This window comes from Eptatretus burgeri, chromosome 16 (genome assembly GCF_056783735.1).
Source record: "Eptatretus burgeri isolate ZD-2024b chromosome 16, Ebu_testis_v1, whole genome shotgun sequence".
In the NCBI taxonomy this organism is placed as follows: domain Eukaryota; kingdom Metazoa; phylum Chordata; class Myxini; order Myxiniformes; family Myxinidae; genus Eptatretus; species Eptatretus burgeri.
Window position 1 is genome coordinate 17,493,351 of NC_140976.1, and position 18,495 is coordinate 17,511,845.

The following is an 18,495-nucleotide window of genomic DNA, read 5'->3' on the forward strand; positions in this document are numbered from 1 at the left end:
TAAAACGTACGGGCTTCCAGAGAGTGATGACTTTGTGTATTCTAATAATTTCTCAATTTCTTATGCGCATTTATAGATAAACACAATGCCCCAAGTTATGATCGTTTTCATATTAGACGTTGCATAAATTTCGGTAACATCAGAGTGAGCTGGTGTGCTTCTCCAGGAAGCTTCAACCAGGAAGTAATTTTTTTTTTCTCTTCTCTTTTGTTTTTCCTTGCGATGACATTGCGAAAAGGCAAAATACGTTGGCGCTAATTGAATATTTGGGCATTAAAACTAAATTTCGAATAATCGTAACTGCGAATAATATGCGAACTTCCGGGCCACGCACGTACGGGCACGCGAGAGCGAAGAAACAGCCTGTGTGGTTGTTGTTTCTTGCTCACGGTTTGAATATATTTTTTATTTATTTATTTTTTTTGCGGGCACGTACTAGTTTGATAAAATAAGTGATTAGCCTCTGGACACCAAGAGGGAAAATAGAGGACGATCAAGAGAAACTTGTAGGAAGACTTTGCAAGCAGAACTAATCACTTTCAATGGGATGGAAGTGAAAGAAATGGAAGAGTTGGAGATTAACAGGAAGAAATAGAGATTTTGTTGTGGCCTTATCTGTCGAAAGACAGAGGACAAGTGAGTGAAAGTGCATACCAAAGGGCTCAGCTTTCCGAGATCTACTGACAGCATTCAACCTTCCGACAAAAAACGACTGAAGTTTAAACACGATTTGAGGTACACCTGTATACCCATTGATTGTCCAAAGATCAAATGGATTCATAACCAAGGTGCAAGCTTCTTAGTGACCGAATAAGCACCAATATTTTAATGTTATTTAAATAAAATAAAATGATAAATAAATATCCAAGTCACATCATCTTTTCAAGGCAAATCGACTCATTTGTCATTCCCATCAATGATAACGTGAACCTATGTCCAAATTCCAAACATTGTGACAATTTGTCCATTGGTGTTTTATATTTTATTTCAATCAAATGTTGCTCCGTATCATGTGAGAATGCACAGATGTCCACTCGTTTCCTTGTCATACGTGGAAACTCCTCCGTAATCCCAAGATTCTGGAGAAGAAACAAACACCTCAAACAAAAGTGAGGCAGGAAACTGGTGCGTCGGCAATGTTTGGTTTATGAGGAAGGACACAAACAAACAAACGAGAACAGCACTCAGTAGAGCGCATACCTCTGCCAGGCTGAAGTTTTATTTTATTTAAATTAAGAATCATTAAAAAAATTGTCAGATCCAGATCTTCACAAAAATCTAATCAACCAGTCCTCACACACCCAACCTGTCCACCAAAGTTCGTCCGAATCTGTACACAACTTTTTGAGATATCATGCTCACAAATAAAATAAACAAACATAGACAGAGGTGAAAATATACCCTCCATCCAACTTTGGTGACGGAGTTAACAACAGTGCTCGAGTGTGGAACCAAACAATGCGATGATAAAATTATTAACTTAATTACCGAGTGTCCAAGAAGGCATATGGCCATTACCAAATCCCTCCACCGATCTTTGTTTCTTGTTAACTTTGCTGCTTCTTCGATGATCATGCCACTAAATTATTTCAAATCTTACTCCGTTCTCAAAGTAATATTTGTTTGTCCAACTTTCCGTCTTTCCTTTTGTTTTCCAAAATATGGCTTCCCCTTGTCAAATTTTCTCAAGACATGGGTGATCCACCTCCACTTTCTTTGCAATATCTCCTCTAAAATGTTTTTCTGACCAGTTCTTTTCTTGGATTCCTCGTTCGAAGTTATATTGACCGAAAAAGAACCTTCAGAATCTTCCGTAGACAGTTCTTCTGAAAAACCCTTGTTTCTTTTCAATTTCCTTGTCCGACTACAACTGAGTGTCATCTTCAAACATTCTGCACCATAGAAAAGCAGACTTGATGGTTCAATTAAACAACTTTCATTTCCTCTCCATTTTGATATTAGATCATTTCCAAACTGCATAAAGTTTAGAAAAAAAGAAAAGAAAGAAGAAAAAAAAAAGATCGCTTTGTTTTTATTATGTGGTTTGTCACATCTCTGTTCCTCTCTTTTGGTCTACAAAGCTCCCCAAAAAACAAACCAAACTCCTTCACACAATGAATTTCTTCACCATGCATTTCAAAGCTTTGTATTTTGTGCTTCCATACAAGCTCGTTTTGGTTTTGTTTATTCTTTTTTAAAGTTTATTCTTTAATAAAATATTCAAATGTTTTGGATGTCAGAGCCAAATCGTCTGCAGAGTCAAGGCTTTCCAAGAATGTTTCAGACCATTTAACACCTGCTTTGCTCCCTTGTCTGCTCCATCTCATGACCCAATAAATTACAATTAGAAGCAGGGTTGCAGACGATAAACACCCTGACTTACTCCAGTTGAAATTTAAAAACATGGAAATTGTTTTTTTTCCTTCCTGCCTCACACGTGCCACATTTAAACCCAACAGAGAACTTCAGTCAAAGATAGGATTTTCTCAAGGACACCATTTATTTTTAGAATTTTCCACAGACTATCCCTATGAATGCTGTAAAAGGCTTTCTCAAAGTCAACGTATAGCAGTTTCTAAAATTCAACTCCGTTCTACGAATGTCCATAAAACAAAGATTATTTCTTTACAAGATCCCCCATTAAGAAAACTTACATGTTCTCTCCTCAGAAGATCAAATGCCATTATAAATTCTTTCTAAAATGCATTTAGCAAAGATCTTGGATACTGTCGCTAATGGAGTAATAGGAAGTATCTCGCCAGTTGGTACAATCCGACATAATCACCCTTCTTTGGAATCTTAGAAATCCAACTTTTCAGCCAATTCCCTATTTTATTTTGTTATATTATATGTAGTGGATTATGTGGCTCTTCTCAAATTCAATACTTCTCCGAAGCCTATCTTTGCAATCGTTCTTCTATTGTTGTCAAAGTCTTGACATCTTCACCTTTACTGGTGAAATTTTTGTCCACTCAGTTTTTGTTGTTTGAAGGAGAGTTATTGTGTCTCCTTTTCTTGCCATGGTTTCAGCTTCTTCAGCAAATTTATTTTCTCACGTTTTCTTTCACTTCTTCACCCTTTTTTTTGGAATTCATCACAAAACCTCTTCAATATTTCTTCATTTGTTGAAGAATATATTTTCTGTATTTCATTCCTTTCATAAATCTTCCCCCAAAACTCCTTTGAAATCTATTCCTTATTCTTCTTTATCTCAAATCCCAGGAATTCCTCAACTGTTTTTACACAAAATACCTAGAAATTCCCTCCAACATCCTTCAAAATCCATATTCACTTCCTGAATCTCATCTAGTGCTTGAAACCTTGCAAGTCAGTCAACATCACAGCATCACTTAAACATGGTGAAAAAAACTGATCCCTTAACTACAGACCTATGAGCTTACTTCCAGTATCATCAGCAAGGTCATGGAATCCATCATCACAGTTGAAATGAAATCCTTCCTTTTCTCCAGCAACCTCATCTCAGATCACCAATTTAAATTCACCCCAGGTCACTCTACCTTGTACATGCTGCTTATACTCCCCCAACAATGGATGACAGCCCTAAATGCCAGACATGAGATTAGGGCTGTCCCTCTGGATACAGTCTGGCATCTTACCTTACTCTCCAAACTCTCTGTCGACGGTATCCAAGGCCATCTACACATGGCTCACGGACTTCGACTCTCGTACCAATGTGTGGCTCTCAATGGTATCCTCTCATCCCATCTCGCAGTGAAAGCCTGTCAAGGCCCCGTCCAGAACACCTCAAGGAGGTGTTCTGGGCCTGGTCCGATTCTAATCTTCATCAACAATCTCTCTGACTAGAAAAATCCTCCATTCCATTACTGATGACTCCACCCTGTGCTGTGACATCCCTCATCCTTGAGGTAAGCAGGCAGCAGCCTCTTCCCTCTGCAGACCTTGATTGAATCATGAGCTGGTCCAACACTTCGTGTCTTTAAACCCTGACAAATCTCTCACACTCACTCTGTCTCTCCGAAAAGACCATCTGGTGAACCCCTTCCTCTACTTTGTTAACAATGCTTTTGAAGAAGTACAGTCACTCAAACTTTCAGTCACTCAATCCTCTCCAAGCTCACCTCCTTCCAGGTTTCCAGTATTTCCTTGAAGTTCTGTGACTGAGAGTATGTAGCTGTATCCATCTTGTTCACCCCGTGTCTTCCCATTTACTTGCTCTTTCCTGCAGACACCGCTTATCCCGAAAATTGTCTATCTCTCTTTTGCTGATCAACTGCACTGTTGTTGTCCGTCTCTGTCTCTCTCTCTCCTTTGCACTCCATTCCATCCTTTGTTCTGGCTCCTCCATGAGCCTCGGAACTGGATCCAAAAATAATAAGAGTAATAGTAATTTTAAAGACCTACTTGGGAGCTTCAGATCGACTTCTGATCTCACTTCAATTCCCTCAAATATTTTTGCTGACAAACGTTTTCTTTCTCAATTCTTAATGTGCTTCTTCAAGCGCAACTTAAATTTTGAAACAAATTATGATTGCTTCCAACATCAGCAACTCTTCTTACTTTAAAATCATGAATAGAAGTAAAGATGTTCACATCCTGTTAATTGCAATACGGTTTATCTGGTTCTTTGATGTACTGTCTGGTGAGTTCCATGTATATTTATGAATGTCTACGTCTGAAGATTGTTCTTCCCATTATAAGACCAGTATATCAATGCAAAAGTTTGAGGAGGAGGAGGAGGAGGAGGAGGAGGAGGAATAATTTTCATGCCATGGCGATATCTTTCTTTCATGTATCACAACAAAGTGGAAGTTCTAAAAAAGTGAAATTCAAGAAAACACCAACAAATTAAAGTACTATTTTGTGGTTAATTAAATAGCAGACATGGGAATTAAAAAAGTGCAAACAAGAGACAAATTGTCCATAATGACAAAACAAACAAGTCAACCGAAAAATATGACATGACCTGTCGTCTCCCTTTAATGACAAATGTACTTTATTGATTGCAGGGTCTATTTTAGGCCCCTTTTATTTATTCATAAATCATTTATTGACAACCAAACGAGATTCTTCAGAGCAGAATACAAGTACAAACTGATGAGAGGGCTCTCTCAGACTTGAGACCTGAGGTTCATCCATTTCTATACGACGCAATAGCGCCACCCCCTGGCTGTAGTGGTACAGTACTTATTTTTTGGTTTGCCCCTTAAAAAAAATCATGGGGCAAAGTAACCCTTCAAATGAGATATTCAGATTTTCACCTTGCCAAAAATTACAAAGATATATGTTAAAATATTTCTCCATTGTCACCTGGTTGATGGAGTAGAGAAAAACAGGTGTATGGTCAGGGGTTTCGCTTCCACCACAACTTAGCTCCAAAGTCGTCAAGATTTCAGAAAGGACACTGTTGCAGGATTTCACAGAATGGTTGTCAGAGCTATGTATCGCAACCTTGTGAAAACCAACAAGGTCAACCTGCAGACAGAACACATTCAGTGAGGTTGGGAAATGGTACACTTGCAGATGGTTCCATGGTTTGAACCCTTGCAGAACTAAGAATGGTGTGCCTGGATTGATGAGAGCATCAATACATTTCTGCAGGCGTATAAAGTAGAGAGACAGCAAACAAAACAACTATGCCTGAAGTCAATCTGGATGCAGTCATCTCAGTTGAAGACAGACATGGTCTAAATTGCGAAGACTTCAAAAGAGCAGACACTCACCTCGCTGGAGACGACTGCCCCACCAGTTGCCAAAGTCTGGTACACAATGACAGCCTCTTGTTCCGGGCCGGCCAGCCGAGCCCAGACCTCAGCATCGTGCGTGCCAGAATCTCCAATGGTGTTCACTCGGAAGGTTGTCCCAGTTGTTGATGCTGTGAATGTGACCTCTGAGCTTCCTCGAATGCCAAACCGAATCCACTGATGACAAAGGCAAACACAGTACAAAGTATCGGAATCATTCCTCAGTGATGGGACAAATACTGCATCATAAATAAATAATTAACAGGAAAAAAAACAATATTTTAAATTAGAAACATTGGAAACAAGAAAAGTACCATACCCCCTCCCCCACTCCTCCTCCCCCTCCCCCTTCTTCCCCACCACATCTCCCCTCTTGCTCCAAAAACTTGCAGAAATTTACCTCAATAAAGGAGGGCTGCTGATCAGTCTCTGCTCTCCCAGTCACCACAGTCAAGTCTCCATAGGAGAACGAGCAGCAGAGAGCAAGCACACGTCCATTGTGAACAAGATACTCAAACACGTGCTCCCTGAGCTCCGGCTCCTCCAGCTGCTCTGTCGATGCCAAAACGAGTAATCGGGTGTGTGCAGGCCATGGATCTTTGGTAAGCATCTTGTGTCGCATTCGATAGATGGTGTAGCTATTTGGTTTAAGGCACTGTCCCAATGCCCGAGCTATGATGGTAAACCTGAGCACAGGACCCACCCTACTGTGAAGATATGGTATCACCTATGATCTCTAAAGTAAGCCAATTTTAATGGTAATGAAACGGAAGATAGAGAAGAAACCCGAAGAAGTAAAGAGCAAAGATGGAATCATCAGGAGGAACCTGGATAGGATTTGGGTTTCAGCCGCTACTGCACAACCCTCAAACCCATCCAGGTACAGCCAAATGAGCCGCACAGAGAAATTTCTGCAAGAATTATCTTCTCCTTGGAGACAGATAATGAAAGAGAGGAATGGAGATTAAAAGCGATGAAAGAGAAGAAAAAAAAATCAAGAATTAAAATGAAGAAATAGAATTATGGGGGGGGGGTGGGGGGAAGAAAATCAGAAAGAAATATGAAAGGAACAAAACAAATATGCCAGGAAGAGCCCCGACAGATAGATTTAAGCAGTTACTCCCCAGTCTCAAACGCAGGCTAACTGAGACTCGGGATCTCCGGCAATCTTTCATCACAAGAACCGAATGCTGTTGCCCACCTGTCATCTGCCTCCTTGGTCTCTTTCCCAGTGTAGACCAACACATTCGGTGGCTTGCAAGACGTTTTACCACCTGCCACAACATCCAATGGAATGGAAACCAAAGTCTCCAGTGAGTCCTGTCTCTCAGGACAACAATGGGCTTCGTCCAATGGGAGTTCGACAAGGTTGTCCATCGAGGCAGATCGGAGTGACTCGATGGTGCTGCTTTCTAGCTGAAGACATTCACAGCAGCTTGCCAAATGTAAAGGGTGATGACACCCAGGTACTTCGCTATTGTCCTCGAGAACTCCTACTTCCTCGATAGTCTGAAAGAAAAACCCCCCAAAAACCATGTGGTGAGTCAAAGACTGTTGGCCCTCCTCAAGCAAATGCATTGCCACTTCTTCTTTCTCAAGGTCTCCATCATGAAAACATCACAACACAACTAGGACTGATAGAAAAATTAATTTAACGTTTCTGAGGTAGTTGGCAGGCTTGCACAAAAAAACAACAGCAAAAAAATGCTGAGCCAACCTCTGACCAGCATGACAAACATGGATCTCACTCCACTCTCTTCAGATTGAAAAGTTAATGTTATACAACTTCACTTTTACAAATTGCTCATGCGAATTACCTGCATCATGTGCCCTCTTAAATACATGTGGTTATGGTTCAAGATAAACAAAATGTAAAACATTCACCCAAAGGGGTCATCAATTTCTGACATGTACAAATGCAAAATTTTAAATACACTCCTCTCTACCAGCCCTATCAGCATCAGCCTCACATGCCAACCTCTACCCCCCCCTCCACCAAACCATCATCCTCCCTCTCCCCCCCCCACCCTCCCCCTTTCGTAAAGAGCAAGTGGGTTTTCGCCAGAACCCTGAACAAATTCAAAATTCCTGCCATATCCAGATCCAGTCGAACATCAAGGCTGGGCTTAATGGTTAGGGTGGTCCTAGGATCCTGAGTTCAAATACCACTTGGCGGTTGAATTAATACCAGGTGAGGTTGACACTGCCTGTCATCCTTCCGAGGTCGGTAAAATCAGTGTGAGCTTGCTGTTATCCTGTGTCGGAGTGGTGACCCGTCCTGGATTGGGCTCAATAGCCAAGGAGACTGCTTCAGCAGCACCAACTGAATATAAGGAAGATGCCAACTGAACCAAGCACCAAGTTGCTACACCAACACAAACAGCACCTTCAGGTTTGCCCCAATCATCCAGTGAGCTGCCCTGCAAGGGCTGCAGCATAGAAGGTCCTCCCACGCGGTGGGTTTTCAGTTTTCTTCGCATTTATGGGTTTTGCGGAATGAAGTGTTTTACAGGGGCTGGAGTGCAAATCCTGCCACCATCCTCCTAAAAAAAACTAACCTAACTGCAGGAGAACATCCACAGACACAGTTGGGCATGATATATGGATGGCTGTTGGCTTACAAGGAGCTCCTTCCTCCACCCTTTGAGAGGTTTTGTTGTAATGCTGCTGGGTGTCCAGATCCATAATCTGGATCCAGGAAGTAATAAGGTGAAGGTGAAGAAACACTAAAAAAAATTCATGGATCCGGATCTTCAACAAAATCGAATCAATTTGGCTTGGTCATACACCCAACCTGTCCACCAAATGTCATCTAAATCAATCCACAACTTCTAGAGATGTCCTGCTCACAGACAGACAAACAGACAGACAGGAGTGAAAACATAACCTCTGTCGACCTTCGGTGGAGGAGGTAATGACGTGATATTAAAAAAAATACAAAAACAATTTTTCGTATGTTTCACTGTATTTTCCATCCACATTGACATGCAATGAGTTTGTGAAGTACAATATGCTGTCTTTCGATTGAACCCTTCAGTGAAGCGGCTGGTAGGCACACCTAATTTATGCCAAAACTACAAGGAAGACTGTCTGTAAAAGAATGGTATCATGAGTGAATGTATTGGACCAGGATTAAACTACAAATTCACCAGATTATTGGCTGCATGAGTGCTGAGGCAAGGTTATGCTGCCCATGGTGCACCCTTCTACATTAAGGAAGGGATTTTTGAACTTGACCATGGAGTTGGCACACAACGAATATCCACAGCTCATGCTAGTAGACAAGTTCCCAGCTTAACACACACACATCCAAGGGATGAGGCATTCATCGGCGTAACGTCCTGCCTGCAAAGCATCAATCCGACAGTTCATAGTCGCGTCGGGAATCAAACCATACAAGACGACTCAAAGTTAAGTGCGCAAGCTTTACATCACCCTGTCACACAAAGAATGGTAGGATCTACTAAACAAAGGCAGCTGAGAAGACAAGCAAAACCAAAATGGTCACTATTCCCCAATAGCACTCCAAAGTATGTCATTCATTATAATCTGCATTTATCATCTCCATACCATGGCACCTTTCAAAAGTTCTAAAAGTCTATTTAGTGCAGGAAGCATTAACAACCAATAAAATGTTCCACAACTTTCAACAGAAATGATTGCAAAATTGGTCAAGTTGTTATCGTTGATGTCAAAGGATTGTTCACTTAGAATTGGAACAGCAATGGCATTTTCCCCAAGGCAAGCGGAACGTTTTGCAGTCGCTCTTGATAGATGTATAATGTGAGCAATAGGAGGAATAACGACGGATATTAACAGGATGACAGTCGAGGGAATTGGGTCTTGGGAACAGGGTGTTTTTCAGGCTGCCTGGATGACAAATGTAATCAAATCTGAACGAGTTGGAACTCAGATAAATGAACTATTTGGATTAACGACCAAAGTATCCAACAAGTTAGAATAAGTTAGCCAACAAGTTTCGATTGTTGATAATTCTGTCATGAGAGGCAATAGCGAAGAATAACACAACACGGATGTTCACTTCAATGAAATGGACATCTTTTTGCGATTTAGGCCTTTGTTCGGTATCGAAAAGAAGATTTATAATTCAGAACTTTTGGCCTCACATTCAGCTACGGCTTCTTCCGAGGCGACCACATGGCAAAGCTGGCCTTCAAAATCAGCCGCTGACAGGGAATCCTCCGTCATTCAGTCATTGCATGAAAAACCAGAACGACTCAGTCTACAAAGGACTTTGTCTGTAGCTCAATGGAGTACTGCTCTCTGCTATAGGCTGGCACCCCAATCCCATCTGTCTCTCCAGAATTCTGTGGAATCTTAAGCTCTTAATATTCAAGGCTGAAGCACAAGGCTAATTGCTCTCACATCACAGGCATGTCAGTGGCCCCGGGGTTTTTTTTTTTAACCACCTCCACTCCCTCTGCTTTCAAAGCCTTCTTACCCTCCCCAGCAACAACAAGATGCACACATTCTTCCAGTATCCCCTCCTAGTTGAATCTGCAAATATAGGCTTATGGCACACCTCAACTCTTGATCCTCTTTTCTCCTACTAGTGGAACTGCCTTCCTTCAGTTGGTCAACCACTCTTCAATCCAGGCCTTGAAGCAGTGGGTGCAATAAAAATTATTTAATTTCATCTACCACCACAATATTTTAAACTCCCATTAACCCTACCTAACTAACCCAACCCACTTTGTTGTGGGTTACTGGGTTTTTCTTTTGGTATTATTTTCTTGTTTTCCAGTGAATATATATATTGTTACGTTTGAGGGGGGGGGGTATGCATTCAAAGGGTAATTAGGATGTTTAATTAGGCATGCCATGCTGTTTGAGTTTACCAGGATCTCGATGTAATAAGTAGTAATTCAGTGGTGATAAGTTGTCTAGTAAATGTTCATTTCTTCAAGGGGGGAGATGATAATTGTCACGTAATTAGATAGGGACACGGGATAGGGTAAGTGTGTCTGCGTAAACCCCTTTTGGTATTCTCTGAGGACTGGCCGTGACGTCACAGGATAGTTCAGCGGATGGCTCCGCCCCGTGATCACGATTGGTAGAAGGCGACGGCAGTGGGCCAATAAACGGCTCGATTGGAGGTGACGAGGGCAGAAGGATAAAAAGGTTCTGTTCGGGATAGAAAAGGAAGAAGATTACAACCAGAACGCTCGTGTTTTTTTGGTGTGGAACCTGTGGCGGCAGAGAGCGTCCTGGTTGCTGTGCTGAGTCGATCGTGCTCTTGATCGTGCCTGGGAGCCTTGCCGAGCCTCGTGCCTCGCTTTGGTTGGCTCTAGGGTTCTGCTGACTCGGAATACGGGGTCGGGCGGCGGGTGGACCTGCCTCCCTCTCCTGCTCGTGGCTTGGCGCGGGAGCTGGTTCCCTGGCGGCTGTGGGCGGACTTGGGCCAGGACCAGGAGGTCGACAGCACCGCGGTTTCTCCTACCCCCCCCCCCCCCTGGCGAGAGCAAGGCCGGCTCGTCCGGCGCCGATCCAGGGATAGTTGCGTCCACACCACGGTCCAGCCTGACAACCAGAAATAGCTACGTTTTGTGTGTGTGTGTGTGTGTGTGTGTGTGTGTGTGTGTGTGTGTGTGTGTGTGTGTGTGTGTGTCTGCTTGGCGCCTTAGAGGGATTGAGAACTGTAATTTCATTGGAATTGTCTGTGTTTTTCCCCACGCCCGATCCCACACCATCCCGTCGAATCGCCCCGGATCCCTCTTCTTGCCGAGTCTTGTTATTTCTGGTGAAAATAAAAAGGAATAAACATCATCAACTCAGTGAAAAGTGACTCGTGCCACCTTCCTCGTCCCGTTTGCGGTAGAGCGATTAGAACCGCCATGTTTGGGTTATAAACAAATAAATCGCCTCCATCGTTTCGGCTCATTCTACGTTGGCGGGACTGTTCAAGTCCCGTGGACGTCACAATATATATATATATATATATATATATATATATATATATATATATATATATATATATATATATATATATATATATATATATATATATATATATATATATATATTGTTGTGGTTGAGGAAATTCGCAAACCACCATTCAGGTCCCGTAGGTGAGATATCTCTGTAAGTACATGTGTAGTTAGCGCCAAACCCGTTGTTTAGAGGGAATAAATGTGATTCATTCGGGCTGCGACCCTTTAAGATAGCCGTTTTTCTGTTCTATCTTTATTTTGAACCAACCGCAACGCCGCTTCACAACAACAACAACGCCAACAGCCACGACCTTTACCTTCACAACAACAACAACGCCAACAGCCACGACCTTTACCTTCACAACTCGCTCTCGCAACCATCGCATCACCGCCATTCCAAGCGTCGCCATGGCCATCACCGCCACTTTAGGCCCTCCACCACCTTCACCTCTCCTTCTGCGGCCGTGCCCGCGCCGCTTGTGGGCGCCGAGCGTCAGGCTGTCCTGGACTCGTACAGGGCGCGCGCCGAGCCACAGGTACAAAGTGCGGCCTTTCCGAGGAGGAGTCGGATCAGGAATGATACACGCCCACTTCTGATCCGTCCTATCAGCAAGCGCCGGGCGATTTGGCCCCGCCTCCAGGCGCGTCGGAGTAGAATCGATATATGCAAATTCGAGGATCAGGGGAGGTTCACGCCCGCTTTTCCTCCGTCCAATGGGCGAGCGTGGCTCTGCCCCCGAGCTCATCCTGATCCGGAAATTTGCATATGGGTTCTCCTGCCGTACTATAAAGCGCCGAGCGCGGGGCAAATTCAGTCTGTTTTGGGCTCAGGCGAGTTGGAGAGGTGTGGCAGCGGCGGAGTGTGGCAGCAGCAGTCAAGACGGGTCTGGAGGAGAGTCGGAGTCTGTCGGGGTTCGGAGTCTGTCGGGGAGCTGCAGAGAGGGGAAGCCGGGAGCGCGGTCGAGGTCGCAGTGGAGTCGCTCGTCGCGGGACCCAAGCAAGCCAGCTATCCTCTTTCCCCAGAGCATCAACAATTCCCCCCTCTTCCCCCCCCCCCCCCGCGCTGAGATAGTGCGGAAAGGGGGCCCCGTTCCCACCCCATTCCAATCAGTGCCAACGAAACCCGCGGAGGAGCGCGGAGTCGGGGCACCGCCGCGGCATTTGCGGCTCATCACAAGACGGGTAGGCTCCACCCGGTCTTGCGCCCACAGCCCCGTCTGCCTCCTTGTCATTGAGGGTGGCCCTTTTTCTTTTGCTTTTGAGTATACGTGTTGTCGGCGCCGTCTGTAAAGTAAATCTGTGTAAGTGTTGCCGTGTGCTCGCGTAGTCGGTGGTAGATCTGCATTGTGTTTCTTTTGTTGCAATTGCTTTTGGTGCATAATTGTTGTAATTGTATATGTATGCTTTCCGTGTGCCGCGGAATAAATGTGCCTCATGTTGAACTGTTTTTCCCGTTTCGCTTCGTCTTTTCTTTAATTGAATCTCCATCTTACTTCACGTAAAGGGTTGGTAGTGGGCTAAATACGCCCGATAATTAATCGGAACCGTCGAGGTTGACGATAACACCGCTCGGTTATCCCGATAGTACGGAACGGGTCGCTTAAAGTGGCCCGAGTCCAGAGTCGACCTGTGGCGAGGTGCGATCGCCCGGTCTACCCTCCGTGTGGGTACTTCGGTAGGTCGAATTTGGCGAACAACCCTATCCCACGCGGGGGGCCGATTGGCACGATCGTGGTGAGGCCGAAAGGCCCACCCGTGACTAGTTCCCGGCGTTAGTCCGAGAGGGTCACGACGGAATTGTCCGTCCGGTGGGCGACGTGCCGCGATTCGAGTTACGCAGCCGCTCGCACGCCGGCAGGCGCGAATTTGCGACAATCAATATATATATATATATATATATATATATATATATATATATATATATATATATATATATATATATATATAGTTTCAAATTCGCGCCCACCGGCGTGCAGACAGCCGCTTAAGCCAATGGCGCCCGTCTCGCCCACCGGAAGAACAATTCAGTCGCGACTTTCCGGAACAACGCCGGAAACCAGTCACGGGTGTGCTCCAAGCGCACACCACGGCCTAGTCAGTCAACACTACCCGTGCGCGACAGCGTCAATCACCGAATTATTGATATACCTAAGGATTCGCGCGGGCAGACTACCGAGCGACCATACCTCAGCGAGGTCTGCTTGGACACGAACCGCTTCAGCGGTTCTTTCCGTTCTGGGATAACCGAGCAGTATATTATCGCGAGACCTCGCTGGACCCAATTCTTTTATCGGCTATTAAAAAGCCCGCTATTATTCCGAAGGCAAGATAGCAGCTCAATGGGAAAAGAGGACACAACGAACGGGTTAACATTTAAACACGCACATTTATTCACACACGTATACAGTCAGGTATGCAAAACACCAACAGGAACGCAGACAGAAAAGCAATGGAAATGGCGGGAAGGGACAAGACACGAGCAAGACAAAGCACTACAACCGTCTATTATTTATTATTCACAAGCACTTAACAACAGTTCTACTTAACGGGACACGGCGCCACACTTTCGCACAAATAAACAAAAAAAGAACCCCTCAAAGACAAGGGGGTCAGACTGGGCCCGTAGGCCTTTATAACGTGGAGCTTGGCGGACCAAAGGAGTTCCACGAGACTGTTGCAGGTTACCTCCACCCTCGTGGTGCCTCGATGGGGTGACCCGCGATGCCCCGTCCCCACGGCAGCTAGCGTAGCCGCGGGTGAGCCCAGGCCTTGCTAAGCGGTCGGGTGATTCGGGCCTCAACCAGCGACGCGTTGAGAGGAATGAACGGGTCTTGATGCTCTTCCAAAGTTGATGCTCTTTGTAAGAACCCGTCCGTTCCTCAGCGATGCTCGGACTGTCGCGAAGCCCGATCACCTCAGACTGTTTGGCGCTGGCTGGCGAGCTCTCTCCGGCTCTCTCCACACAAACGCGCAGGTCTGCGCGGTACAGCAGGCTTAGCCGCGCTCGCGTCTCTTCCGCTCTCCTGGACTTCTCCCCCGACTGTTTTCTCCAGGCTTCAGACTTCACCGACTGACTCCACCGACTCACTCTCGACTCCGAACTGGCGCTCCGCTCAGTCTTTTATAGGGCTCGAGAGACGAGATCTGACCTCCGCTCTTCGACCTTCGACCCCCACAGACCCCGCCCCTTTTTCTCCTGTGATCCGAATTCCGAGGCGAAGCTTCCACAGAGCGGATGTGTGCGAGATCACCCAAACTTGCTCGGAGAGCGGACATGCGTGAGATCACCAACGCTGGCGCCAACAAAGAAACCCCCGCATCTGTTTGCAGCGACGCTGTTCGCTGGGAACTCGCCATGGCTGGCGCAAAGATGGCGGCTTTTGCGGAGATGAAGGTGAGGCGATGTTATTCGGGTGGGGGAGATGCGGTTTAGGAGATGGTGGGGAGATGTCGTTGTTATGAAGGCGGTGTGGAGAGGGTGGTTGGTGGTTGACGTGGTGGCTGGTGGGTGGCGTGGAGGAAAAGGTGGTTGGTGGGTTGTGTGGTGGAGAAGGTGGTTGGTGGGTGGCGTGGTGGAGAAGGTGGTTGGTGGGTGGAGAAGGTGGTTGGTGGCTGGCGTTGTGGTTGGTCCAAAATAACGATAGTAAAGAAAAACGGCGAACTCAAAGATCACAGCCTTGTTCACACGGATAATTCCCATTAAACGACGGTGGGGAAATCTAACTGAACACGGACTTATCGGCATAACTGAACTCAGGATCTATATGGTGTTCTGCGAATTTCCACAGCCGTAACAATATACAATATACAATATACAATATATATACAATATATATATATATATATATATATATATATATATATATATATATATATATATATATATATAGTTCCCTTGCTCATTGTGTCCAACTGTGGCTCCACAATCAGTTTGTTGCCTTCTAACCCTCCCTTAACACACTTACATGAGCCTCGATGTTGTGCTGAAGAAAGAAAGAAAAAAAAACAATTTAAAAAAAATCTAAAAGTCTGCTTCAATCAAGATTATAATCTATGGGGCATTTTTCACTGTTACTAAAAATTGTTGATAGGAATAATGAAAGGTTTTATCTATACTAATAAAAGGCAGTGTGTGTGTGTGTGTGTGTGTGTGTGTGTGTGTGTGTGTGTGTGTGTGTGTGTGTGTGTGTGTGTGTGTGTGTGTGTGTGTGTGTGTGTGTGTGTCTCTCCCGCAGTGAATAGTAACGTTTGGTGAAGTGTCACTCTCTCCACCTCCCCCCTAACTCCCATCTCTTCATCCTCTCTCCCTTCCCCCTCTCACCTGCCATCTCTGTCTCTGTCTCTGTCTCTGTCTCTCTCCCACCCCACTTTAGTGACCTGTCGGGGAAGCAGCGGGATGTATTTGCTAGTCTGCAATAAAATCAGAACTTGCACACATGCTTTATGAAACTGTCCCAGACAGTTATGTTTCAACTTCTGTAGGTAAGGAGCAAACCATGGGGGATGTGGAATGAATCATCCGAATTTAAGCAACTCATTGAGTGAATCAGTCGAGCAATTGGGAGTGTTGACATGTACAGTTGCACCAAACAGCCCCAAGATCATTAAGATTTGAAAAAGAAGAAATGAAAATAATTTAGTCTGAAATAGATATTTTAGTTTGCGATAAGTTATGTTTGTTTTTACTTTGTTGGGAATAAATAAATAAATAAATAAATAAATAAATAGAGGAATGCAATAGAGATAAGAAAAAAAGAATGCAATCAATCAGTTCAAGGCAAAATTCCAGTCATGGTGGGACAATGTTAATAGACAAAGGTCTATCTTGGACCTATCTTGGACCTTGGACCAAAGGTCTATCAAAGTGTGTCTTGGAGAATGTGTCGGATGAGATGTTGCCTGGAATTCAAAATCTAGAATAAAAGTGAAAGAAGCGATGATCTTTGAGAATTGAACAAATCGTCAATGAGGATATGATGGTCCCCAAACAATATAAAATTATCTGAGGCGAAAATAAGAGGCACATGGCAATTCCTCCACCACAACATAACGATCTCAGGTCCTTGATGGATACATGTGACTCCCATTATAGAGCATCAAGTCCAAAAGTAATGGGATCATCAGGTAAGAGCAAAGTTTCGGTGCAATCATTTTGGAGAGAATGAACGATTTACCAGTGTCAAGTCACTCGAAATTTAAAAGAACCACAAACCAGAATGTTTAGTTGAGAGAGAGAAGAGGAATCAGAACTAGTGTTAATTTCAAAAATATTCAAGGGAACTGCCAAACAGGAATGGCACAAGCAAGAACAAAGACTATAAACAGTTTAACAGTAATGAACTGGAATGACACTCGGTAGACCACATATCTCCATCAGGCTGAACAGTTTACGTTTTGTATCTCACCAATGGTCCAGATCTGGATCCAGACTTGAACCAAAATCTAATTGGCTTGTTCTTGTCATCCACCCAACTCATCCACCAATTTTCGTCCGAATCTGTCTCCAACTTTTTGAGATATCATGCTATATATCGTTCTTGGTCCAATCTCTCAATGGTGACGAATCACTTGAGAAACTAAAAAATTCTCGTGTCCAGATGCAGATTGGATCTTCACTAAAACAGAACATATTTGGTCTTGTCATTGACCCAACCTGTCCACCAAGTTTCGCCAGAATCAGTCAATAACTTTTTAAGATATAGTGTTATATATCATTTTTAGCCCAACGATTCAATGCTGAAGAGTCACTTAAAAGTTCTAGTTTCCAGATCAGTATCCAGATCCTCACCAAAATCTAATCACTTCGTCCTCGTCACAGACCCACCCATTCTATTAAATTTCGTTCAAATCTGTCCACAACTTTTTGAGATATCCTGTTCACACTTCACAGTCAGACAAACAGACAATCAAACAACGAAACAGATAGGGTGAAAACATAACCTCCATCCACCTTCGGTGGTGGGTGGAGGTAACCAGAACGGCATTCGGTAGAGTGCATACCATCGTGGCCAAAAATATTGGTACCCTTGCACTTTTTTCAAATAACACACAATTTCTTCCAGAAAATTGTTGAAATGGAAAAAATCTTTTGCTCTCCACATATGTATTTCTTTGGTTTGCAGTCGAACAAAACAAAAAAGCTGAAAAAGATTATTAAATCTTAGCTTATTCCACACACAAATCCTAAAATGGCCCAGACAATATCAAACAGACACTAGAAAGTCCGACTGGAGTTTGCCAAAACACACCTGAACAAGCCAAAATCCTTCCGGGAGAATGTCCTGTGGACAGATGAAACCAAATTAGAGCTTTTTCGTAAAGAACATCATCTCGATGTTTGCAGAAAATAAAATGAAGAGTTCAAAGAAAAGAACACCTTCCCTACAGTCAAACATTGAGGAGGTTCAGTGATGTTTTTGGGGTTGCTGTGCTGCCTCTGGCATTGAGTGACTTGAATGTTTTCATGGCATCGTGAAATCAGGAGATTATCAATACATTTTGGAGTGCAATGTTCAACCCAGTGCCAGAAAGCTGGATCTCCGTTGAAGTTCATGGGTCTTGCAGCAGGACAATGACCACAGACACTCTTCAAATAGCATCCAGGAATGGTTCAAGATAAAATGCTGGACTGTTCTGAAGTGGCCAGCAATGATTCCAGATCTAAATCTCATTGAACACCTGTGGGAAGATTTGAAAACAGTAGTTGGGAGAAGGCATCCTTCAAATCTGGGAGAACTGGAGCAGTTTGCACAAGAAGAGTGGGCCAAACTGCCAGGAGAGAGGTGTTGGAAGCTCATTCATGGCTATAGGAAGTGCTTGAC

The 18,495-nt window shown here is 44.1% G+C and overlaps 1 protein-coding gene across 5 annotated transcripts in view; it reads right to left on the reverse strand.

Annotated features, from left to right (window-relative positions):
• The window catches only part of HLCS (holocarboxylase synthetase), a 76,807-nt gene that overhangs the window by 31,281 nt on the left and 27,031 nt on the right, over positions 1–18,495 (reverse strand). For all 5 annotated transcript variants that reach the window (XM_085859588.1, XM_085859587.1, XM_085859590.1 and 2 more), the window contains 4 exons: positions 6,925–7,232; positions 6,124–6,409; positions 5,703–5,900; positions 5,290–5,454 (listed from right to left, as the gene is read on the reverse strand). In XM_085859588.1, the coding sequence (XP_085715714.1) occupies positions 5,290–5,454; positions 5,703–5,900; positions 6,124–6,409; positions 6,925–7,232 (957 nt within the window). The remainder of the gene's footprint in view (positions 1–5,289; positions 5,455–5,702; positions 5,901–6,123; positions 6,410–6,924; positions 7,233–18,495) is intronic.